The sequence below is a fragment of the Struthio camelus genome, chromosome 1 (assembly GCF_040807025.1).
Source record: "Struthio camelus isolate bStrCam1 chromosome 1, bStrCam1.hap1, whole genome shotgun sequence".
NCBI lineage: Eukaryota > Metazoa > Chordata > Aves > Struthioniformes > Struthionidae > Struthio > Struthio camelus.
The window spans coordinates 110,920,663-110,946,742 of NC_090942.1; the positions used below are offsets into that span (position 1 = coordinate 110,920,663).

At 36.7% G+C, this 26,080-nt stretch overlaps 1 protein-coding gene across 12 annotated transcripts in view; it reads left to right on the top strand.

Moving 5' to 3' along the window:
• ROBO1 (roundabout guidance receptor 1) overlaps window positions 1–26,080 on the top strand; it is a 733,077-nt gene that overhangs the window by 702,808 nt on the left and 4,189 nt on the right. For 9 of the 12 annotated variants that reach the window (XM_068910680.1, XM_009667915.2, XM_068910696.1 and 6 more), the window contains 7 exons: window positions 2,060–2,214; window positions 5,578–5,913; window positions 8,340–8,447; window positions 11,170–11,314; window positions 11,623–11,874; window positions 15,632–16,041; window positions 18,094–18,246. In XM_068910680.1, the coding sequence (XP_068766781.1) occupies window positions 2,060–2,214; window positions 5,578–5,913; window positions 8,340–8,447; window positions 11,170–11,314; window positions 11,623–11,874; window positions 15,632–16,041; window positions 18,094–18,246 (1,559 nt within the window). The remainder of the gene's footprint in view (window positions 1–2,059; window positions 2,215–5,577; window positions 5,914–8,339; window positions 8,448–11,169; window positions 11,315–11,622; window positions 11,875–15,631; window positions 16,042–18,093; window positions 18,247–26,080) is intronic. The other 3 variants (XM_068910731.1, XM_068910740.1, XM_068910748.1) reach the window with 2 other exon arrangements.

The following is a 26,080-nucleotide window of genomic DNA, read 5'->3' on the forward strand; positions in this document are numbered from 1 at the left end:
CACAATCTATCTGTGCAATTGATTCAAGGTGCTAAAATCCGTGGTTCTTTTGTTCACTTAAGTATATAGTATTTGCAGAACATCTGATGTTGCACAACGTTTTGTGGAATATGAAAAATACTTCTGTAATCTAAAAATTTATTTTCAAATATGAAGCCTTTACTCTGAATTCCAAACTTAATTTTTTTCACTTCCTTACATTATATTTGTAATGTTTTGGAGAGTTTTATCATTTTTGCTCTGTACAGATATTTGAGCACATTAAAGCATCATTCAGAATGAAAAATACTACAGTGAGATATTTCAGCATAATCCTCACTTCTACATAGTTCCGCCTAAATACCTGCAGCAGAAATTTCTTCTACTTATGTATACGCTTATATATACTTATAGTACAACACGTTCTGACATGACAGCTTGTTGGAACGCAAAGTAAATTCGAGAAACGGAGAGAGAGGCCTTTAGCTCTCTATCAAAAAATCCAATATGCAGGCCTTGAAAGTGCTGAAACATTCTGGAAGGCTTTGTCTCCTCTAAATGCCTTGAGGTATATTTTCATTTTGTGAGCACAGTGGTAGGAAAAACATGCAGGAAGTTTCAGATCAGCTGAACTGCTTGCAGGACTGTGCATTTATTTCAGTTGTACAAAGAACCCTTGTCTAATGCATATGTATTGGCTGGTTTGTTAGCCTGACAGTAAGTCACGCCTCATCAGCCACTGTGCTAAATTGTCAGGTGACATAGGCAATGCAGAAATAAATATGTGTGTGTGTGTGTGTGTGTGTATATACATATATATATGTGTGTGTATGTGTATGTATGTATGTGTGTATGTATATATATTTTTAAATGCTATTCTAAGACTATGACTTAATCCTGTGGCATTGGCAGCCTATACCCCCCAGAACTAGCTGCTGGTGTAGTTTGTATTCTTAATTTGCAGTTTAAGAGTATTAGCATGTTTTATTTTTTAAAAGCATCACATCTAATATTATGGAGACTAGTTTCTTTACAATGGAAACTGGCCAGTTAAAACCAGTGATGAAAGAGAACACGTTCCATTATTTTAATATGACTGTGGCTAAACTTATCTATCTTTAAAAGTATCTTAGTTATTAAAAGTAATCGTCAAGTTGTTAGAGGATGCCACTTATGTGGGACTTTGTAATGTGCTGTTGCATTGTCAGTGTTCAAAGTGAACAGGCACCAGGCATTCTACAACACGTTCCTCAGTGCCTTGCATACTGACTAGAAAAATTCAGTAACTTGGAGACCAAGGAATACTATTTTTTCTGCTGCTGGCAGAAACACACTTTATCCTAAATGCAGCCAATGTGTAGCGGTGATACCTGGGTATTTTTAAAGGTGTTGAGTATTCCCACTTACTTTAAACTTGCTTAGGAGCTGCTGCTGTTCCGCCAACTTAAAGATTCAGGAAGTGGCTTACTCATTAACACAGATGTGTCACATGCACTGTGTGTTTAGTGGGATCCAAATACTCCCAAGTGACTGTGGTTTCTGTAATCTGCTCTTCCCTTTGATCCCTTACAGTAGTAGGGTCTGATGGTGATTAGAGCCTGGCTTCATAAATCACCAAAAATTTGGAACTGTTCAGATCCAAACTTAGGTCTTAGTTCAGCCATGATGTTTGCCTGTTCCTGTTCATTTCTGCATCTCCATCTCTTGTCCATGTTTGATTTTTTTGCTTATTTGTTTAACTTGCCAGTTTCCCTTTTTGCCATCTTTTCTTTAAGAAGGAGGGAGAAAGGACAGGAAAGTAAAAACAAAACCTCCCTCCCCCTCCTCAAAAAAAACCCCAAAAAACAAAGTGCTCCAAACAGTTAAAGGTTGCACACAAACATATATGCATATTTCAGAGATAAGTTATGTAAGAGACCAGAAACCATTAAATAGTTGAATCACACTGTATTTGCCTACAGTCCAAGCCTTAAAATATAGAATACTATTTTGTAATATCTAACCTTTTCAGAATAATATAATTACAAGCTGAAAATACTTTGACTTAATTTTTTTAAACAACCAAACTTTGTTTTTAAAGGCCAGGACTCCTAAACATCAGTGAACCAGCCACTCAGCCATGGCTAGCGGATACTTGGCCTAACACAGGGAACAATCACAACGACTGCTCCATCAACTGCTGCACCTCTGGCAACGGAAACAGCGATAGCAACCTCACAACATACAGTCGACCAGGTTAGATATGTTTCTACCTTGCTAAGGAATCTTTCTTACATAGTATATTCTTAAAATACCGGAGAATAGGTTTCCTTTTTTTTTCCAATATGTATAGACTTAATACAATTTCATTCCTCTTTGTCGTGGTTGTGCTTTTGTTCCCTTTTATGGCCAGTTGTAACAAGCTTTGTTAAAAGCTGAATGAGCCCCTGCAATGTTATATGTAACCAAACGTCATGCTGAAAAACATGTTCAAACGTGTGAAAAAGTGTAGATAACTTTTTATTTCTAGGTCGTTCTGTACATCTTTGTGTTGCTTGGATTGAGAAACAGAAGTCCCCAAAAGATACTAGTGAGATTTTCATTCTGTTTTGGGGGTGATGGGAAGGAAGAAATGACTCATTGCTACAGACAGTTGCAAGACATTTAGTCTACTTGGGCACATTTAAAATCTTCTGTGGGGCTCCATTCTGTACAAAACTGGCTAGCTTAGAGTGTGTGGGTAGGAAAGTTGACTTCATGACCTAAAAGCAATTGTGAAATGTTAGGCTAAGCGTTAGTTCCCAGGAGCTTGGGCAGGATTCAGTATGCTCTTGAAGAAAACCTCACGAGCTCCCCAGGAACACAACAGGGGAAACATATCTGGAAGTGCTATTTGTTACAGGTTTTGTTTTAAACAGAGCTGACAATCCTTTCGGTGTAACCCAGCTAGTGTTGCTGGTGAGGAATGAAAACGAGTGTTTTTTTTTTTTTCTCCATTGCTTGTACACTACCAGCAACTCTGGCTGCTTTTTGGTAGTAGCATTTCCCAGTATTTTGCAGAGATTATGATTATCCATAGTGAAGTTGCATAAGTGCAAAACAGCATCACCTCTGGTGAAATTAATGTGAACCCTGACATAATGTGAAGGTGGTAATTGATCTAACAGTATCCTGTCTGACAGTGACCAGTGCCAGGTGCTTCAGAGGAAGGTGAGAGATTTTAACATAAGAGACTAGTGTCTTACCCTGCCTAAGGATAACATGTCCACAAATACCTATGTAAAAAGATTTCCGATATAGAGATACTTTCTAGTAGCAAGCAAAAACATACCAAGTTCTAGTAAATGAAAACAAATTCAGAAAAGGAAGAGAACGCACGTTTCTGAGGGCTGTAAACTATTTATAACATCTTGTCATGAGATAGAGCGGATTCTTTCTCAGTTTAGCTTTTATGTTAAGTTTGGTTGTCCTGCTAAGAGATTCCTTCCTTTCAAATAAGGCTTAAAGCCCTGAGGTCAGACAGTGCTTACAGTGGTCTCCTCTGTCCTGGAAATTTTTTGAGTCTGCAGATACTCTTAATTATGTCGACTTGGCTTACGCTTCAGAGCAGAATGGTGGATATCCCTTCTAACCCTGTGAATAGCTTAAGTAACAGTGCAATTTTTTTTTTTTATCTCTTTTAAATATAGTACTGCCTTCCACCTCTACAGAATGGGAACAGATTATTCTAAAAGTAGATACTATTAAAAAATCTAACAGATAGAATAAATCTTCTGTTAAATAGGTAAACCAGTTTTGTTTAGGTACTGTGTATGAAGAATTCTAATATGTCTATGCAAAAAGTGTATCCACTGCATATACTGTATCAATTATATTGCCCGACACAAAAATCATATCTAGCTGAAAATGGAAGTAGGTAAAATATATGCTGTAGGTGACTCTACAAGGGTATTATAGCCAAGCAAGAGGTATCAGGAAAGAATGGGAATGCTGGATAAATACCCAGTTCAACAGAATAGGCATGAAAAGGGGGAAAGGCTAGGATGGCTTCAGTAGGTCAGAGAAAAAGCAGAAATTAAAACATTTAAGAAGTAGGAGTCCAGAAGTTGAAGACTATGAAGCAATAAATAACTAATGGCTCTCATAAGAAAGAAAAATATATCAAGTGGTAAAACCTTCAAAAAACAGAAGCCAGAGGCATAAGAGGTGCAATGAATAAATTGTATGTGTCATGTTCTGATGTTGTTCCTTAATCACTGGAAATGTGGATGAGTGATTTTCTTTCTCAAGTGTTATTTTATTGCCCTTTTTCAGGAGTTACTTCTTAGGAAAGATGTCTGTATTAGGGACTATTTTGAAATGGAACACCCTCTATGTGTAGTGGTTATTTCATATAGTATAATGGTCAAATCCTGAATTGTGTACTTAGTTTTACTTGGCACCCTCTCTAGTAAATTAATTCTAGCCTCCATGAGTAATGGACTTCAGATTTGAATCAGACTCTTTAACATGAATGCTGCCTATTTTTACAGAGGGAAACTATATACCTGGTGATTGTTATGTAATTACTGTTGCATTGATCAGCTGGTGAATGCTAGTTCTTGTTTAATGATCACTCAGCACTGGTTTCACTAAACCTTCTAAGTGCCTACCCGTGGACTGTGTTACTACATTCGGCATCCTTCCAGGGGACTGGATATGGAGAGGAAAAAAATATGTAGAATTGCTCTCACACAGAAGATGAGAAAATTCTGAAAGGCAGGCACATTGGTTCACACAGCAGCAGCCAGAGTATCAGTACACGCCTAATTAACGTATGACTATAATGAGTACTGATCTCATGGTACAATAATTATTTGAAGAATGAATTCACACTGTCTATATTTAGCATACAGGGCAATGGTATTACAGTGGTATTACTTACTCTGCAGTATCCAATAAATTGCAAAAATTCCAAGGTGCTTTCCTGTCTTTTTGTTTCAACCCAACATATAAGATTGTACAAGAAAACAATGGTCGAATAAAGTCTTGCTACAGGGTACTGAGTTACCTTTTACACTGTACTGTTTCTCTTTAATTCTGTAAATGTGTAATTATTTTCTAATCTGTTTTATAAAAATCTGTTGTATTTTCTGTTTCTTACCACAAATTCCAAAAAGTCTAAGTGCTCTTCATTCTATATTGGTATGAGATGACTGTCATGTTTAGTTATTCCTACTGTTAGCTTTTGGTTTATTTTTCCTTTAAATGCAAATTATTTTAACCACAGTTGTTAATTAGATACGTATACTGCTTTGAGAATAGTGTCTAAATGTAAATATTTATATGGCCAATGTAGATAAAGCAAAAAAAAAGGTAAGTCATTGTAGATACAGTTCAGTAGATCGGAATTTACAGTGGACCGAAACATTGAACACTACTTTTGGTCTGGATACTTGAGCGGTATGAGCAGTGACTTAAAAGGAAAATGAGGCTCCATAATTTAGATAGTTAATTATATTAGCTCTGTTTCAGTGAGTCATACAGTTACGCGCTAGAAAATTTTTAAAGGGTATTTCATTGAAAGTATAGTGTAAGCGAACAGAATGACCTTTTCTTTTTTCTTTCCTCTGTGGTTAGCCGATTGTATAGCAAATTACAACAATCAGCTGGACAACAAGCAAACAAACCTGATGTTGCCTGAGTCAACTGTTTATGGTGACGTGGACCTAAGCAACAAAATCAATGAGATGAAAACCTTCAATAGTCCAAATCTAAAGGATGGAAGATTTGTCAGCCAACCCGGGCAACCCACTCCTTATGCCACCACTCAACTCATCCAGTCAAATATCAGCAATAATGTTAACAATGGCAGCGGGGATATGAATGAGAAACACTGGAAACCCTCTGTTCAGCAAAAGCAAGAGGTTGCACCCATACAGTACAACATTATGGAGCAAAACAAATTAAACAAAGGTGAAGAGCTTTTAGCTTGTTTCTCCTCTTTAGGCATCAGAGGTGTTGTGACCTTCTGGTGCTGGGAGTCCAAAGCTTTCAGGGTTAGCAAGTACAGACCTCTGTGGTGCTTTTAGACTTCTCCCTCTTTTGATTTAGAAATTCACAGCTAACAGTGTCAGAGAGTTAATTAGCACCACAGTAACCTTCCGAGATTGAATTCATTATAACAAATAGCAAACTGTATCTTTACAAAGTATTAAGTAAAATATATTTCCTATGGAGTTGAGGTTAATTTAAACTTAATAGTAGTTGAGGGATTGGTTAGGACAGAGACCGGATATTTTCTTCATAAGCCATATGCATGGTATTCACATTATATTCTACCTTAAATTTTAAATAGGTCAACCCACTCTTCCCAGTCGTGGATGGAGACTAATTAAATCTACAGGTTCATGTAAACGAATGAAATTTTGCATATCAAACTCTGTAAAATTGTATTATGTTGTACACTGGGGACAGAAATGGAGCCATCCAATTCATTTTAGATATGTTCCTAGCAAGTCTCCGATTCACATATTGAGAGGCAATTCTGCTGCACACAGTTTTGGAAACTAAATTCCTTTGTTACCCTGACTGAATTCTGTGGATCCAGAAGCTAAAAATAAATTGATTTCAGTGTTAACGTGAAATATCAGAATGTACTTTTGTGGCCTTGGGGGCATGTTTCTTTAATATAATGTGTGGGAGTTGGAAGAAATAGGTATGTGATTTCTTGCTAGTCCTCCAGGCTACCATGCAACCTCTTTTAATAACCTGATTTGCAAAACAGTATCGCTAGGAACTGGACCCATTCTAACTTTGAACTTTTTGAATGGATTGTTGTAACTCAGATGATCATATAGTGATAAGTTATCCAGTAAAAAGACACATTTCATTACAAGAATGTTGATTTCTTTACCGGACCTGTCTACCCACAGAGGAGTTCAAAGGGCAATATAAAATGTGACTCCTTCCTTTGACATAAACATGTCAAAAGAAAATTCAATTTTTGTGGCTCCTTACTGGAGGGTGAAAGCTTTATTTTTCTTGTAATTATGTTTTCTTTTATGAACTGTGTATTACATATCTGTTTCAGCATGTTTGGTTTTTATGCCCTGGAAGACACTGCATCTTTCAAACTGACTATGTTACAGCTGCATATTCTCTAGCATACTGTAGTGTGGAAAGGCCCCCCTTAAAGCATTGTCTGCTGACAAGTCATATATACATATTTCAGAGTGTTGATTTATTGTTTATCCTCTGTGTAAACATATGTGGTATGTAGGGCTTCACCATGGTCTGTGGAATGCAACTAGGCTGAGAAACTATTATGGAATATACTGCGGTGTGGAATTTATCATTTTGCTCTTTTTCCCATGCTTACATTATCACAAACATTGCTGCAGCAGATGGGGACTGGATTCTTAGTTTTGTTTATTTTTGTTTTGTTTTGCTATTTTATGAGTCAATATTCTGATCTTGGTTTTCTCATTTCCTAAGTCAAAATCATCTTGCTGAAAATTATACCTATAGCTTTCGTAGTAAGAAATAACCATTTGATGCGTTGCATGCTGTGATTCACTGTCACTACTTTATGTCCGTGGTTCTGTTTATGTCTCAATTTTATCTGCTATATGAAGAGCAACTCAGCTCCTTTCTGTTCTCTGTAAATTGTAAATACTTTTTGGCATGAAAGTACTGTATTGTCAGATGAGTATTTTACTTCTGATAAAGTTTTGCAGATCTGGTTGCCAAGTCTAGATTTAAAAGTAACGCGTATCAAGTGCTTTGAAGTTGGAAAGGCAAGTTACTGTAATAGCTGTTAGCAAAAAAAGTCCCTGTATAACTAGAACCTGTGTGACCTAATATAAATAGAAGTCTTTCTGGGGAGAGTAGACACTGAATCAAGACCTCTGCTGTTGTAAACTGAGTTCAGGGGAGCCGCGCTGTTGCTCCAGCAGATCGCTCAGCCCTTGTAGTGTTGTCACTCCCATATTGTGTTGTCACCTTTGAAATTCAAAAAGTAGCTACCACAGCCAATTGGCTGCCCTGCCTGTGTAAATTAAGCAGAATCCATGAAAAAATCAATCAAGTGGACAGTACTATTCTCATGCAAAATGTTCACACAGGTCATATACATCCTTTGAGATTCAATCATTGCAGGAGCATTGAAACAACCCTCTGCGTAGGTTTATTTTTGCGGTGGAGCTACTAAGTTCCCATGATTCTCCCTAAACTTGTGGTTAGAAACAAGATAAAAGTGAAACATAATTATAGCAGGGTTTTCCTTTCAAAAAGTCAATTTATTTCTTCCTCACTGTTGTCTTACGTTGTGTTATGAAGCAGCTATATAAAAGTCTGTCTTTTTCTGAAGAGTAGTATTAACTATACTATTAAACTTGCAGATTACCGGGTAAATGACAACATTGCTCCAACTATTCCATACAACCAGTCCTATGACCAGAATACTGGTGGATCCTACAACAGCTCGGATCGAGGCAGTAGTACATCTGGTGAGTGTATACTACATTTTCCAAACTGCAGTTTTCTTCTTGTTTGGACACAGACTGAATTTATAGCCATAGTTAATACTAGTTACTGGACTTACAAAAGCGATGAGGGGAAGGGACCCGCTGAAAACAATATAGCACAGGGATGTTAAACAGCATAAAAACTGGCCAAATAGATAGTCTGTATTACTTTTACATCGTCATGATAGCTTAGTACCATCTGCATGTCAATTATTTAATTAATTGCTTGATCAAGATTGTGAAAGCCATGAAATCAAATAGTAAGTTAGATGGATTTCCAAATGTTCGTGCCCTGCTGTTTAATGATATGATGTCCAAATAGACAAATCCTAGAAATTCCTTTTCAGCTGTCACAGAAATAGAGTTTTAATTTGCATATTACCTTCCTGGTACTTTATTGACTTCTTTTCCATCTTTGGCTCTACTCACTTGAGACAATCTTGTTCACGTAAGGGGCGGAAGATACCCGAACATTTGTAGATATCTAACAGAACTACTTTAAGAAATTTTTCATTTTTTAATGTAATCCCTTACGTTTTGTTGGGTAAAAGAGTATACTTGCATATATATGTGCATATGTAAGTCTCCCTTTTTTTTAGAGATTCAGTAGCTATATGTCAAAACTATTCTTGTACATCATTCAAATGTAGACAATAGATAATTAGTCAAATTTTCTCTTCTGTAGGCATCTCCTATGCAAAATATCTAAAAATCTTTTTGTAAAAATCTTGAGATGAAACTTAGTTTTTTGTGCCTGAGAATCTGAGCGGGACACTGAAATTGCACTTAGTACTTTTAAACCACAGACTAGGGTTTAATTCAAAAGTTATTGCTTCTTATATTGGCATCACCTGGCAATAACTTTTAGCTTTGAATTTTGATAGAGGTGTGCAAAATGTTCAAAGCTAAGTGTTCAAGTCTCAGGCTTGGTCTGAGGCTTTACCATAAGCTTAATGCTTAGCCCATGTTTACCTACATGAAGCTGATTATAAGGGGATTTATGGATCACAGTCATAATCTTATTGGACTATCTACGCTAGGGCTTTTCTTTTCAGCTTTTGTTCTGCTGTCTCCTTTGATAGCCTTCTTGCCTTAATCCTAACCTGCAGTCCGTCTTAACCTATTATAACTAGGGCATAGAAGAGGTATAAACATATAAATGAGCCTGCTGTACTTTTGGGTGACCTGAATTCTCAGTTACTGGGGTCAGATAAGTAAGGCACCTGATTCTCCCAACTGCTCGGGGGTGTTCTTCTGGGAGCCAGCCTTTTGCCTGTTCCCAGGTCTACAGCATCAGGATATTTTGCTGAGCTCAATGGCATTCAGATCTGAAATTCAGCATAGAACATCTCATGGGTATGAACCCATGCAAATTAAAAATGGGAAGGTAGTATTCTCCATGCTGACACCCGTTACAGTTATTCGTAACGCTAACAATTTATAGTCCTATACCAAGGACTCCAGCAGGAGTGAAGCAAGATGACCAAAGTAGTAAATTAATTGTGCTGAACCTAGTAGATATCATGGTGCTTAGGGAACAGAATGCAGATGATGGTCTCCTTGGGATAGTTAGGGTCTTGCTTGACATACCAAGATACCAGAGAAATAACTGTACGTAGCGAAAACATATTGATATCTGGCAGTTAATGTGGGACAATAAGAAGCAAAGCTGCTCTCCATGAGAATGGAAAATCTGAGACAGCAGGAGTGAGAAAAGCAAGCTTCTTAAGTCTCACTGCAACATCTCTAGTTATGTGAATAGGCGTAACAATGCTAATATAAAACTATGTCTCAGTTGAAGAGATAAATAAGAACTTTAAAATATGCTCAAAAATACAATGGCTTTACCTACAATTAAAGAAATAACAGTAACAAAGAAACGCTAACGTGTATACAAATGAGCAACGGTAGAGTCAGTTCTGATCGTAGCCATGTCCAAAGTTAAAATTCAAGAGCACCTGAATAACTGGCCTGATTCAAAGTTATTGGAATTGTTAAAGCTGCATTGTTCTATTATGAGCTATAATTTCCCAGTAATAGTAGTTCAAAACATTTGTGCCATACTTCATCGATTTTCTTTCTCCTTTTTTTTTGCTATTGTAGTTCTTCCAGCAATTATTTTCAACTGCACCTGCCATTTAGACTAAAACTAGTAGTTTCATTGTGCCTAAAATGTTTCAGTGGACAAGTACAAATTACATATATTCAGTAACTTAATGCAACAGTGGAACTTTAATAGATCATATCTGTATCATATTGTATTTTAGGTTCCAGCAATTAAATAATAGAAAGGCACTTTGGAAAATATGTCTACAGCTCATTTGTTTTAGATGATAATCTATAATATAATTAATAGAAGTAGGAAGCTCACTCTTAATGACATTGCTTGTAAAATTCATTTATGATTTTGTTGCATTTTGGCTGTTTATTAATATTCCAAGTTATGTGTCATATACATTTTTTTCTTGCTGTAGTAAAGTTTCTGATTAAAATCAACAATTTAAAAATGTGGAATAATTCTATGAAGCAGCTACAAATTGACGTAACAAGGAGGGATGCCAGTTTATTCCCACTTAAGACAACAATCAATTTCCAGAGAATTCAGGAAGATCTGGAAGGGACTATGGTCATTTTGTTTTCCAGAGGGTAAACGGTGAGGAGATATTTACAAAAATGAAAAATATGTACTACTTTTTATTCATAGGGAGTCAAGGGCACAAGAAGGGTGCTCGTACTCCAAAGGCTCCCAAGCAAGCTGGCATGAACTGGGCAGATCTTCTTCCACCCCCTCCAGCACATCCACCTCCCCATAGCAATAGTGAAGATTACAGTCTTTCAGTGGATGAAAGGTAAGAAACACGAATACATCATCCATGTCTTATTTTAGTGGTTAGCTAATTGAACTGTAATTTGCCCTACAAGCTGGCGGTGAGACCTTCCTTCAGTGCTTTTCTGGTGCTCCTCAACTAGCTGTATTGTTGCTCATTAGAGAGATTTCTTAGTGACAGTGGTGTAGCAGTCGGTGCATCCTTACTAAGCTGTTTTCAAGAGCACAAATAGCAAAGGTGTTTTTTTCTGGGCTGTTTATACATATATCAGCTATGCTAATAACACAGTAAAAATTTAAGTCCTTATTTTCTTAAAAAATTAATTTTAGCTATGACCAAGAAATTCCTTGTCCAGTCCCACCTGCAAGGATGTATCTGCAGCAGGATGAGCTAGAGGAAGAGGAAGAAGATGAGCGAGGTCCTACTCCACCTGTTCGAGGAGCAGCTTCCTCTCCAGCCGCTGTCTCCTATAGCCACCAGTCAACTGCCACCCTCACCCCCTCTCCCCAGGAAGAACTCCAGCCCATGTTACAGGACTGTCAGGAGGATCTGGGACACATACAACACCAACCCGACCGGAGGTGTGTCAATGCAAATGTAGAGAGTGAGATGTGACAAAGGTCATCCTGGCCCCACTGCGAATTCCTCCTGAATTCAGTGAGGCCAAGATTTTCCCCGTTATATTTATTTTGTTAATATTTAACTTACAATCTGGGACACTAGAACTATTTGTAGCCTTAGAAATACGTAATTAAGTTGCTTTATTATGATACCATGGAAGGAAATGCAGTATATCACTTTATGCTACGTACAATGCTGACACAAGTTAAATTCACAGTCATCAGGATATTAAAGTGGTATCGTTAACACAGCTTACCATATAATTACAGTTCCATTGTTTCCAATAGATTTACTGCATTATTACCATAAAATAGCATGCATTATTTCACAGTAACTGTGCAATTAACTTGTCACCAATATGTATGGATATATATAAATATATAATTTATATAACCTATAGATTTTTCCCCTCTCATAAATCCCAATACAGTCAATTATTACTTGCAAATTTTCTTAACGTTTCCACCTACCCTCATTTACAGAAATGACCAACATTAATAGAGACAGATATTTGTTACAGGAAAATTTTGTTTCTTCCTTGAGTTGCTTTTAGCGCAAACTATTTTGCATATGCTCTCTCACAGCTTCTGTTCCATAAAACAGTGAATTCTGAATTAGACTTTTTATGTATGATCCTTATTTGTCTTGGCTTTTTGTTAAGCTAATACTGCTTTTGCATCCAGAAATATATTCCTTTCATTTTTTTTCCTTCAGTTGTTTTTACATATTTTTAATATCATAAATATACCAACTTACCTGTAATATTCCAGCCATTCTATTTTTAGAAAACTGCAGGCTGATTATGATTTAGTGAATTTAGCTTTTGCTGTGTAGTTTAGATAATTTGAGTTCATCAGTATAGTTTACTGGACATTTATGGATTTATTTTCCAGAATTTTTTGGGAAAAGTTAGTTTATTTTTGCATATTCCTCTTTTAAGTATGCAGTAGTTACCTTATCTGATTGTTTCTAAAAGGCCTATGTCTGCCTTTACTTTTACTCCCCTCTTCTACTATTTCTGTTTTGTTTTGCATTTCTTTGTTCTTTATGGTAACATTTCTTGTACTGTATATCTCTTTCTCTTCCTTTATCTTCCTGATTCTTTGCAATCAATCTTTTTCTTAGTGGGTGGCTGCTAATATTTTCTGAAATTTTCATTGGCCCTGATGTACTGGGGCACAGAAGTGCTCATCCTAAGCACTTCCAGTTTTAAAGGGTGATTTAGAGGTCAGACTTGCTGGACACTAATGGAAAAGAGAAATGTTAAGTGAACAATCTGTTATGAGTGACCTCAGATACTATGTTCTGGAAAGTGTGAGATGCATACTGACAGATACAGGATGGAGTAGGCATTGGTGCACATGTATGAAAATATGCAGAACAAGCCAGCAACTGCCTGGAAATTAGAAAGTTCTCTCAACACAGAGTTATGGCTGGTCACCATAGCATGTCAAAAATAGTGGAAGAAGACTGAGTTTTGTCTGGAAAGATATTCTGGTTTATATTCTTAGGGCATACGGCTTAATCACTAAGTAGATGGGAAAAAAAAACATATATTTGTTATTTTGTTATGCCTGTGATAGTTAAGTCTAGCTTTTTTGAAAGTCTTAGAATTGTTAGTGACTAAATTTGTCTTTCTTATTTACTCTTTCTAATGCTGTTTCTTGTCTCTGTGCTGCATCTAGCTCTTCAATTAAAAAAGATTCACACAGTTCTATCTATTTGATTAGCAAGGCTTGACTGACTACCTTTTCCATTTAATGGTGTTGATGTGAGCCATGGCATTGCTATTTAGGAGTTGGATGTAGCGTGCTCAACAGCTGTAGCCCATTCTGGGAGGTGGTTTCTGTTTGAATACTGTGTGACAATACTTTCCAGTTAAGAATACACTGTGAGTGGTGCATCTCTCTGTATTGTTTTCATTTTCTTGGTCAACGGTAGTTGTATAGTGAAAATAGTGCCTAATGCTATATTGAAGTGACATTATGTTGGTTTTTATTAGCCTATCATACTTTTTATTAGCTCTATTTGATCTTTGTAGTTCTGCTGAATATTATCTCCATTCCCTACCCAAAGCTGGCATCCAGAATATGATTCTTGTGATGATGATTGTCTATGGTAACATTTCTCTGTCCAGTCAGCTTGCTAAAATTATGGTAAACTGAAATAGAAGTCTGTGCTCTGGAAGATTGGGCAGGCAAAGGAGAAACTAAAGATTTAGTGAGATAGCAGATGATGTCAATGTTAGAGTGAGAGCTGAGGTAGGAGACGATGTCACCATTAAAGCGAGAGCCACTGCATCAGATAAAGTGAAAGAAGTATTGTTAAATCTATCTGCCCATGAACAGCTGCTCTCAATTAGCCTATCCTTAAGGGTTGGCAGGCAAGCTATAATTTCAGGAACCGTAACATGTTTTGTAACCAGTTGCCTGTCTCCTAATACCAAAACCTAGAAAACAGGAAGGCTGGCAAATATATTACAAGGACAGATGTCACAAGAGCTTTAAATTAAAGCAGTAAAACTTTATTGGGCAAGGTCTCTAGTCAAAGGCAGGCAGAACTTCCCGTGAAGCAATGGCTTCTATTTTTTTTTTATTAAAAGATTATTGAGTATATATCTCTAACGGACCTTGTCTTCATTGCCATTTGGTAGTTAACACAGCAAGCGGAAAGCACTGGTAAGATGATGCAGTCCAGGGAGGTTCCAGTTTTCTCTGGCCACAAAGTATTAGGTTTTTTGTCGTTCATTTTTCCTTTCAAAACAGTAAGTATTTCCATTTTTTAAAGAGAAATCACCCCCTAAAAAGCAAAGATTTAAAGTTTATAAGAGTTGCTATACTGTCAATGAGATAATCAGGGAAAAATTTGAGAAAGAAAAATTGCTTTGGAAATTTTTGCAAACCAGGCTGCACTGGAATTTCCAGGTAAACAAAGTCAACAGTCCAGCCATTGCTACACCAAGTATTTCTTCCTTTCGGACAAATGGCAATGAAAGGCCGTGTGAATGGGCACAGAAGAGAAACTGTTGACAATGTTAATTACAAGGACTTCTGAGTGAAGTATTAAGTAAATGAACATTGATCTAATGGCATCTAATACTTTGCTTCCTTAAGTTGGAGACATCATTACTGATTATTTAAGCTCAGATTATATTAATCAATGCATCTTTATGCATTTCAAAATCCTTAAAACCTAGAACTAACATGATAATTTTTCTTTACATTATCTCCTAGACCAATTTCAAAAATCATTAAACAGCAATATCTCCATTCCTATCTTTTTGAATCAATGAGAGGGGAGATGATGGAGGAATGTATTTGGATACAGGTATCTGTTGGTAGTTTCAAGCTTCTAAAGGAATATATAGACACTTCTTTTGCTCATACTCTCAAGGGTGTGCAAATGATTTTTTTAAATAGTCGCAGGAACTGTAACCATCTCTTTCCTAGCTGTACGTGAGCTGTATGAAGAAACCTGGAGAGGTTTATGCAAAACAAGCCCATTTGGTAGATTTCAGACTACATCGTTGATCAGTTCTGATTTAAAGCAAAAATAAAAACTAAAAAAAAACCCTGAAGCTTTCGAACATAAATTCTAGTGATTTAAAGTGGCAAATCAAGCTGGATGAAGAGTGAAAGAAATATTTTCAACAATTTGCTTTTTCATCTCATTACGTTATGTAACTTCTATTCTTCTTACCCTTGTATTTTTATGCAGACGTCAACCTGTGAGTCCTCCACCCCCTCCAAGGCCTATCTCTCCTCCACATACCTATGGATATATCTCAGGGCCCTTAGTCTCTGATATGGATACTGATGCACCAGAGGAGGAAGAAGATGATGCAGATATAGAGGTTGCCAAGATGCAGAACAGAAGACTCCTTTTGCGTGGCCTTGAGCAGACGCCTGCCTCAAGTGTGGGGGATTTGGAGAGCTCTGTAACAGGGTCTATGATCAACGGCTGGGGTTCAGCCTCTGAAGAAGACAACATCTCAAGTGGACGGTCCAGTGTTAGTTCTTCAGATGGATCATTTTTTACTGATGCAGATTTTGCACAGGCTGTTGCAGCAGCCGCAGAATATGCTGGCCTTAAAGTAGCCAGACGTCAAATGCAGGATGCTGCAGCAGGTGAGTTCATCCTATATTTGAGAGGAGAAGAAAAAATATCACCATTATGGCATGTATTTATCCACAACTTCTTCCTAAATTCCTTTAATAATTTAATAATAAATCACACACTGACAACATTTAGAAATTCAGCACATGCAGAAAGTTGTGTTTTGCGTCCATATCCTAGATTAGCATTCTTGCAACAAACCATACAGAAAATGAGTCAATTTAAACTGGTAGAACAGTAAGAAAAGGAGTTTTGGTGAAACAGTTCAAGTAAATTACTGTAGTACATAGTTTGACATAAGTAGTTCCTAATTATTTGCTTTTATTTATTATTGCCAAACCCGGGAAAATGAACTTGTTCATAGTTTAGAAAATTTGCCATCTCATTTTAACTAAATATTCCTATATTCTTGTAGAAAGGTGAATAAGTTTCCAATTAGATTTCTTCTAACAGGGACTGTTTTTGTTTAAAAGGGCATTAGAGAACTCTACCCTGTTCCCAATATAATGCTCCCGGTGTTTTCAGTCACTCTTCATGAGGGATTTAATCCCTCCATATTGAAATGTGTGAGGAAATATTAAACCTTCAGACATGTATTTCCCTAGGATTTGGGGGAAAAATGTTAATACAGTTGTTTTCCATTTTATATTTCATTATTTTCTTTTGGAGAACACTGTTTAAGCTCTTACTACTTTATTATTGAGATGAACTGGGTTTGTGTTGGCTTCCTAATTTGACGCCTGCCATTAGAGATAGGTTAGATTATAGATTATGAATATGCAGCAAGGAAATATATGTATATTTCTGACTTATTTTTTTCTCCTGAATCACCACTAGAGATATGAAATACTATATTTGAAATATTTAATGTTTTACAACATACTGGTTATTAATAATACTGAATGTATACAGGTAATCAGTAACCTGAGTAAGCCTGCTAATTACCAGATGGATATTATTATATTTCAGCTAATAAACAGGAATACCACCGTATGAAATACTAGCTTCAAGCAGATCCATGCATATTTTGCCAGTCCTATGAAACTACCAAACTTAGACAAGAGGAACTCAGTTTTAACCGTGTCCACACTGACTCCACAAATTTACAGCATTCCTCTCTCATTTCTAATATCCTCTCTGATTTAACAGCCCTTTGTTTCATCTCAACACAGCTGTTCATCATGAAGAATGAGAGGGGAGGTAATTTAGTAATTTTGGATGAAATCCTGGCCCATTGCAGTAAGTGGCAGAACTCCCATTCATACTCATGGGGCCAGGATTTTGCCCGTTTCCCATTTTTTATATGTTTATATGTTTTTATACACACACACACACACACACACACAAATATATGTGTGTGGGTGTGTGTGTGTATATGTATAAAATTATATATGTTATATTTAGGAAAGGTTTCTTTTTGCATGTTGTTGCTATTACAGGTAAATAATTTTAAAACAGTCAATTTCATGCTGTGGAGTGATTTTTCTGTATTGGTCTTACCTGTACCTGACTGCACATCCTACGAATGTGCCCCTTTTTGTCTGCAAATAAGATGTGCTAAAATACCAGTCATGTATCCCAGATGCATTCTTAGTAATTCACTCAAAGCCATACGGGGGGCATCTGAGACTAAACCCTGCTAGTAACCTGCTCTGCTTACTCTGTGGGTGAACCTACACACTGTCCAAGCTAGGGGAGATGAAACCCATTTTGAAAGTGAGACATTTTGTTGTTTATGGGAGGCTGCTGGGCTGGAAGCCTATCTGTGCTTGACTGGAGACAGAGTTTGGATTCCTGGAGCAAAAGCTAGTAGCTGCAAACCAGCTGGATAATTTTTGTGAAACTAAGCCAGCCTGCCTATTACTGGGATAGCAAATGTTTCACTTTAGTCGTGTCTTGCGCTAAAACTGATCACAGTAAGAATGAGAATTATATTAATGTTCTAACAGTATAATTTTAAGTTCCGTAAATCCAGATAGTTCTCATGTTAAAAAAAAAAGAGAAAGAATGAAATGTCTGATTTTGTATGAGAAAAATAATGATTGTTCTATAACAATTTTCAGGCCGAAGACATTTTCATGCATCACACTGTCCTAGACCCACCAGCCCTGTGTCTACTGACAGCAACATGAGTGCTGTTGTAATACAGAAGGTCCGACCTGCCAAAAAGCAAAAACACCAGCCAGGACATCTGCGCAGAGAAGTCTACACAGATGGTGAGTCCACTGAAATGGGTGAAAACGTCAGTGAACCTTTCAAAAAATGCATTCAGTGTGTGTGTGTGAAATTTTTCCACAGAGATAACATTATGTTTCAAAATTCAGTGATTTGTGTTTCCTGTTGCTAAATAGACTGAACAGATTAATCCTTTTAAATGCCATAGTTCCTTAATACTGCGCATTGATGCTTCCACTCTACAGCCCTGCACCTGTTTTCTGTAGTATCCTAATCGGCTAATTACTGTCATTATTTAAGCGCCCAGATAGCATAAATAGTACAGTCATTGAGGAATAATGTGTGGATAGGATTAAAAAATCTTCACTGAAATGACTAAATATTAAGTCCTTCAGAATATGTTTTTTTCTTACAGTAACAATTTACCATTCAAATGGAAGACAGCATAAATCAAAGAATTTTAATCCTATCCAGAGTATTGTTGCAAGCAGTTTCTTTGCGAACCAAAAAGCAAAATCTAATCATCTTCTGTCGTGCCTTCACACAGAATATCAACTCTTGCTGAAAAGGTAGTGCTTGTATTCTCTTGGGAGTATGGAAGGATAATGCAAACATTGTGATGTTGTCTAGAGAGAGCCTGTAATGAAAATGCCTCAGGTGGCGCAGCTTTTATTAAACCACTACCTTCCAGTTTTATAAAACAACCCAAGGGCTTTGTTGGAAATTCATGTAAGATAAATTCTCGAAGACTTAACCCATCTTGTCAAGTTTACTGAATTTGCTAACAGGGGGAGGGGGGAAAAAAGGCATCATTCTCCACCTCCTGCTTCGCAGCAACAACAATCTGATTAGGACTTTCATTACCAGTCAGAAATGTTTCAAAGAGGGGCATCATTTGCCATTATCATATGAAAGCCTAATATTGTAGATCCTTATCCAGGGTTACAAGAAGGGAGTTTTGAGCTACTTCCCCCTATGATTCCTGCCACTTGACAAAAAAATTTAATACAAAGCTCACAGCACGATGAGCAGAAGTAATTTAGCAATGAGTGGTTGTCCATGCTATTATCTGTACTTTATTCTGAGTATTTTCTCTCACTAGCATCTATCTGATATTAGACTGCATTAAATACTGCCATGACACAGTGCACCTGGGCCTTTTGGCTTATGCCCAGGCCCCTTCTGTCAGTGAAACTGAGCTGTCGGAATATTATCTGATTTCGAGAGGTTATTACAGTGGTTTTGTGCATGTTTGCTTCTGTGAAAGGACAACGCAAGGTGTAAATCCCAAAACTGTACCAGAAATGTTACATTTATGAGACCCTTGTAATGGCATTTTGCAAGACTTTATGGACATTTTATCAGCTTTTATTATCTTGGGGAGAATGCTCTTAACTGAATAACTGGCTGAGCATCAAACCCTGGTACGAACACAGTAGCTAGGACATCAGAAATAAAAATCTGGACAGGAGTTTTATGTTGCCATTTTCTTCCCTCGAACACAGGAATAAATAAGAGGTGGACCTACATTTGATGACAGGTTTTTGTGAAAGTAATTATATCAAGTTAAATCATGGAGCATTGTGGTTAGATATTGCTACAGATTTGACAATCATGATCAATATTTGTTTTGTGTTGTGTAGCACCTGCTTACTTCAGCACACTTTTAATTAAATATGAATTTCTGCTAACCTGTGTGTTATAATTAACGTGCAATACAGTGTGGTCATTCAGAGAATGGCAAATTATGGCTTTAATTTTTGCAGAACCAATAAAACCCAGTTCAAAGGGGGAGGGGGCTTTTTTTTTCCCATCCATCTATTTATATAACCTTATTTGGAAGCTTATGGAAAATTACAACCATTCACTTTAATAGGCACAACTAAAGATTATCCCTTTAGAATTAGCTATAAAATGGTGTCTACTAATTGTTTTCCTTAAGTGGAGAAAAGTGATATAAAGAAACGAATGAAACATTTGAGTACAATTGACCTTTCCCAGGTACTTCTTAGGTTTTTCTATTGTCTTGATGTCACACAATAATTTATTTCTTTTATAAAGGAGCACCTAATACAAAGAAAATTCTTTTTTTCCCCATAGTGAGTGAGCATGCAAGTTTTATAGAGGAGGAAAGCAGATATTCTGAATTTAAGCATTTATTGATGGCTAGAACCATTAAATAAATATTAAAAAGAGGAAAATACATTACTTCATTCCTTTCTCAGCCTTTTTAATGGAATTTGCTTTCACAAATAAAGGAAATTACTAGAATAATGTTTTCCCAAATTACTTGAGTAAATATTAGCTAGCAATTTTATGAAATATCTGTGTCATGAAGAACTTACAAAATTGGCTGACAAAAAAGATACATGCATAACCTCAGTCTTTGCGTGAATGGCTGCAAATGCCAAGAATGTTCTTAGCAGCATTGTATGTCTGTCCTATAAAATTCTATCCTTATTTGCTTTATACAGAAAGGTTTGTTAAAAGGGACTGGTATTTTCTAAAAGTGTGTAGGTTTCTAATGTAGCAGTAGAAGGCATGCCACTATCCCTTTTTAAATAAAGAAGGGTGCTCTCTGGTTTACTCTGCATTGCACAAATGATAAAAATTCTGTATTCTTTGCTAATATTAGTTGAAATCAGTTTGTACTCTATGTGGAACAGAATTTCAGCTCTGTTGTTTTGTTCCTTGACAATTTTCCAGGCAGTGAAATGTTCTCCGTCTTTGTTGCTAAAAATCTTTGCTCAGTAGGTGGTAAGGATTAAAATGTATGAATTTTTAATTGCTCTTCATCTAGCCTTTTAGAGAGTTAAATACTAATGGTGCATTATGAGAACCTACAACAGATGTATGCTCTTTCCCAACCTCGCCTGACCTACTTACGTACTCAATTTAAGAAATCAAATTCTAGAAGAATATTTTCCTGTCTTTTCTAAAATTGTGTCTGTGGAAACCTCTTCTGACCTGTGTTGTCTTGAATTTATTTATAAGTAATTACAAGCCCTCAGAACTGTAAGCATTTAGGTAAACTGGGTAAAAGTTCTTTGTAGTTGTTTGTATTCTGTAGGTCTTTCAATAGATAATATACCGATGACACCATTTGCTGGAGACCAAACGCTGATCCTTTTTTAACTCTCTGAGTGACAATAGGAAAAAAATAACAACATATTGACAACTATCTGGTTGAGTCTACAACAATTATTTGACTGTGTTACCACTGACTTCTACAGGATATTAGGGCAGCTGCATTTCTCATAAAAGGCAGATGTTAATGAATATTTGCCAAATATTTATGTGAATTTCCATTCTGAAATGTAAGCCACTGTGGATACCAACATCATTTGTACTTTTGTCTCCCTCTACCTGTGCAGTAGAAAAAAATCTTCTTCACACATTTCAACAAGATAAAAAAAAAAATCTCTAGGAATATATTTGCTACCGCTACCAAAAACAAGCTTCTTATTGAGTGGTAATAATATCTGGATATCTGATCTCTTTGCAGTCTTTACTTCTCATTCTGTTGTGAAATATATGCAGATGTTGGTTTTGTTACTGAGGGAGCTCTTGTAGAGTGCAAATTGTTTTGATAAAAATGTTATGTAAATGTGCATATGAGCAAAAAGAAAAAAAAATGACCCACTGCCTTCACACATCGTATTGTTTTTTTCTGTATCTGTTCACCTGATTCTTGTGTACAGTTTGAGCTATGTTTCTTGAAAGATAAAACATGAAAATAACTTCAGTACATAAGTAATATTAGATGAGGTTATTACACATCTGAAAGTCTTAAATGATGTTAAAGTTTTACTGAGTCAGGAACGATCTTGAGTTTTGCATGCATGCATGCATAAATACACAGTAGAGAAAATCTGACTCTCTATCTTATTTGTATCAAATCTCTAACTGTCTGCTGTTTTCTTCAGCATACGACTGTAGAAATCTTCAGCTTACAAAAGAGAGATGTCTAATAAGGCCTACTTACTTTGTCACTACTTACGATTCATCTTTTTTGTACTAATTTGTGGTTTCTCCACTTCAGTGTAAAAAGAGCTTAGCAGGCTGTTTTCCGTGGTGTTGTTTTGTTTACCAGTGATTCCTATATATGTTCTCATTCAGAATCTTATTGAAAATTATGATCTGTCCTTTCAAAAGACATATATGGAAGGTTTCCCTTGTAGACTATGTTATAAAATGGCATCCATTAATCATTGTAGTTAAATGGGAAGAAGTACAACAGCAATACAGAGACATAAATGAAATGTGAGCACAGCTGACCTTTACCAAATACTTCTGAGTTCTTTATATTGGTTTGATGTTGCTCTGTGAATTATTTTTTATTTCTTGCAGTGGAAGCTTCCATTTTCCTTTTAATAACAAGTGTGCCAGTGTATACTAGAGGCAGGCAGATTGAATCTGGATTTTCTCTGTCATCTGAGCTGTTAAAATAAATACCACAGGGGTGTAATAGTGTTGACCTCTGAAAAGTTTCTTTTTTTCTCTGTAAAGGATTCTTCTCAGCAAGGAGTACTGAGTTATAATGAGGATTTTTATAGTTTCCCTGCAGGTTGTGTCAAAGCTCTCAAAAGAGAATATCACTTTTCTTTAGTTATTACTGTACCATTGCCATTTTATGAAACTTTCTATATCAATGCATTTTCCTTTACATAGTCAAGACTTAACAGCACTTTATTCCTCGTCCTGTGTAGCTGGATAGCATTCTTGTATAGAATAGCTGGCTCTCAGTTATATTTTATAGGATACCGGAAAGATTCTGGTCCCTTGGCTTAAGTACCCAGCCAGTGCACTGCTGTACCAAAACTGCTGGAGACTGGCTCCCAGGGTGACCAAAAATGCTGATGTAGAGTGCCTAGACTCCCTTTACACCAGTGGGCTCCACAGAAGGCAATTCAGTGCTCTTAACAACTTAATAGAAATAGTCAGTAGAGAATGAGAGACATAAGATATTACCTGAACAGCTGTGGTTCCAGAAGCCCAAATTCTTGAGTTAGAGATTCTGAGTTTGAGTATCTCCATCCATTTCTGATTCAGTGTGTCCTTTTCTGAGAACAGACATGTTGTGAGGAGTATATTTTCCTGGTGAAAGAAAATATCTTTTGAATCTTCTTAGGCTAAGTCAAAGAGTTTGGTGAGGCTTTCTGAATCTTGAGCAGTTTCTGTAATTGCTGAAAGCATTTTGCAAAAGGTGGGAACCATCACCATCTCCAGCTATGTGTCTGAAGAAAAATGGTTATGTTTCATAAGCTTTGAGCTGGAGCTGGTACTACCTGATGTGCTTGGACTTCTTGGAACATATCACAGGCTGCTGTTCTGGGATCTTAAGCAGAGTTCACATCATTTCTCAGCTAGCTGTTGAATTACAACTGGATGTATGTAAAAAGTGTTTGTTACTTCAGACCAACTTCTTTTGGAGCGGATATTGACATTTAAGCTCACGTGGTTAGAGGACCTTGTGGTCCAGATGTCCGAACTTGCAGGCTCATCCTGAGTTTAAGCATCTGCAGGGCTGAGCAGCACAGGTGAGGCATTTTGGTTTGCCTTTAGGTGGCTAGAGCCCACAAAGGGCCTTTTTAGATGCACAGAGGAGCAGTCTGAATGCTGCTCTGATTTTGGAATTACAGATTTTCATTGTTAAGGTTGTGTAATCTGTTTTAGACTGAGGATACCTCAGTAAACTGCCTTCGAAGAGCTACAGATAGTGAAGGAATGCTTTATGACTGCTTCTGTGCTTTTTTTGCCAAAATCCATTATAATTCCTAACTAATTCAATAAGAAGTTGCCTCTCCACCCTATAGAGAAGATTTTATTTTACATTTGTCATACCCTCAGACAAACAAGTCCGATCCACTGCCCACAGCTCTGCCTTTGTTCTTACCTTTTAGTCTAATGGTTCTCACTGCCTGAGTAGAATTGTTTTGAATCAGCCACTTAGTATATGCAGGCTTCCCGTTCATTTAATCCTTCCAGATGGTTTACACTGTGCCTTTTCAAGTTTTGGAAAAGGCAATGCTTTTCCTTAAAGGACATCTGAAAATGGTGAGGGTTAAGTACCTACTTAAAATTATGTGTCATTGTTCCCTTGTTTACTTCTGGCTACTTTCTAAAACTCACGTTCACCAAACTGCCAAGGTTTAAAAAACAAAAAACCCCATGGAATTTACAGGGGATGTACAGCCAGATCCCCAATTTGTAGTTAGCCAAGAGGAACAGAAGGACAGAAGTTTCTGTATTTCTTGTAAAAGGATTTGATCCCTGCCTCAAGGCAAGGGACTCTTCATTAAAACAATAATAGGTTTTTTTTTTTTTTGTTACCAAGACATAATAGTGGAGCTAATGCAACAAGAATGATGTTTCCTGTCTGAATTACCTGAAGTATTTCCAAACTTAGGAAACAAGCTCTAAACCATCTTTCTGTCTCTTCATCCCAGGCCAGCTGACAACTGACACAGTTCCTAGACTAATTTAAAACAGGCCAAGGCCAATTCCAAATTATGTCACCAGTTTAACATGGGGCATGGTGCCTAGTGAGCTTGCACAGAGCACCAAGTTCTGCATGGCTACTCCTTTCAGCACAGCTAGATCATCTCATTTGTGCTTTGTGTCACAGGAAAACCTCTCAAATATTTCTGACACCTACCATACCTCCCTATTTATGTATTGTTAGGTTCTTGTTTTTTCCTTGTGTAGGAATCCCAGCTTTATTCCTGGGCCAGTTTAGTTAGTTTTCAGGTCAAATGTTCTCCTCTTGAATAGACTGTGAATTAGCTGAACACGTAGTAAAGCTATTTTAAAAACATAGCTGCTCCAAGATTTTTTTGTGAAAGTAGTAAGAATGAATGCACACTATTACAAAATGCTGAAGTTACATTTTAACAGTGCTGTCTTTTTTTTTTTTTTTTGTTACCAATCTCACTTGAGAGTATAGCCTCAGAAATGTCTTCTACGTCTCACATTTTTTAACCTGTTGTACGCAACAGTTTGTTTCTGTAGCTTTGTTGTGAAACAGTTTTGAATTGTAGTTTCCTTGTTCGGACTTTTACATTTTTTTTCTTCATGTTTTATATTCCATAGAGTGTTTTTGGACCTTGATGAACAGTTTACACATTCTAGTTTTAAACGTTTTAATACAGAAACAGAAGAATGTAACGAAGTAAAGAACGTGTTTAAAACGCTAGTTTAAAATATAGATAATGTTAGAACCCCTTGAACTATGTTGCAATCTAGCAGCAAAAGATAAATTAAGGAGACAAAATCTGAAATGTTTTGTCTTTTTCTTTCTTTATTCTTCCTGTGAGCATACTGCTTTTTTCATTGTGTATGTTTTTATTAACCCATGACGTACCCACAGACATCAGGTTTGAGTGTTAGACGAACTGATTACTTACTAGTTTGAAGGAAGAATCTAATAATTAATGCAGTTTAGCCTTGGGCATATCAGCAGTGTGTCTGATATACATTCTTACACACCAGCCAATTTGCTTTGGAACTCAGTATGCTGAAGAGCCTGGCCAACTGTAGCAAAAGCTGCTCTAGTGTTGGATGGGCTTAACAAGGATGATAAATATCTGCAAAGACAATAGCTGAAGTGACAATATCTAAGTGCCTGAAGATTATAACAGATTTTTTATAATGATTTTTAATAAAACATTGTGATTTGAAAAGGCAGTGAGAGGTCCTTACCTTGCATTTTTCATACTTGAGGTTTGGAAAAACACCCATCTACAGTTGGAACAGTAACATAATCCTTTTTAAGTTGAAGAGAGAAGAGCAGAGGGAGGCCTTAATTACAGCACCTTTTTCCTCAATGGAAGTCAAATGTTATTTCCTAATGTTATTAGTGTATGATGTCATTTT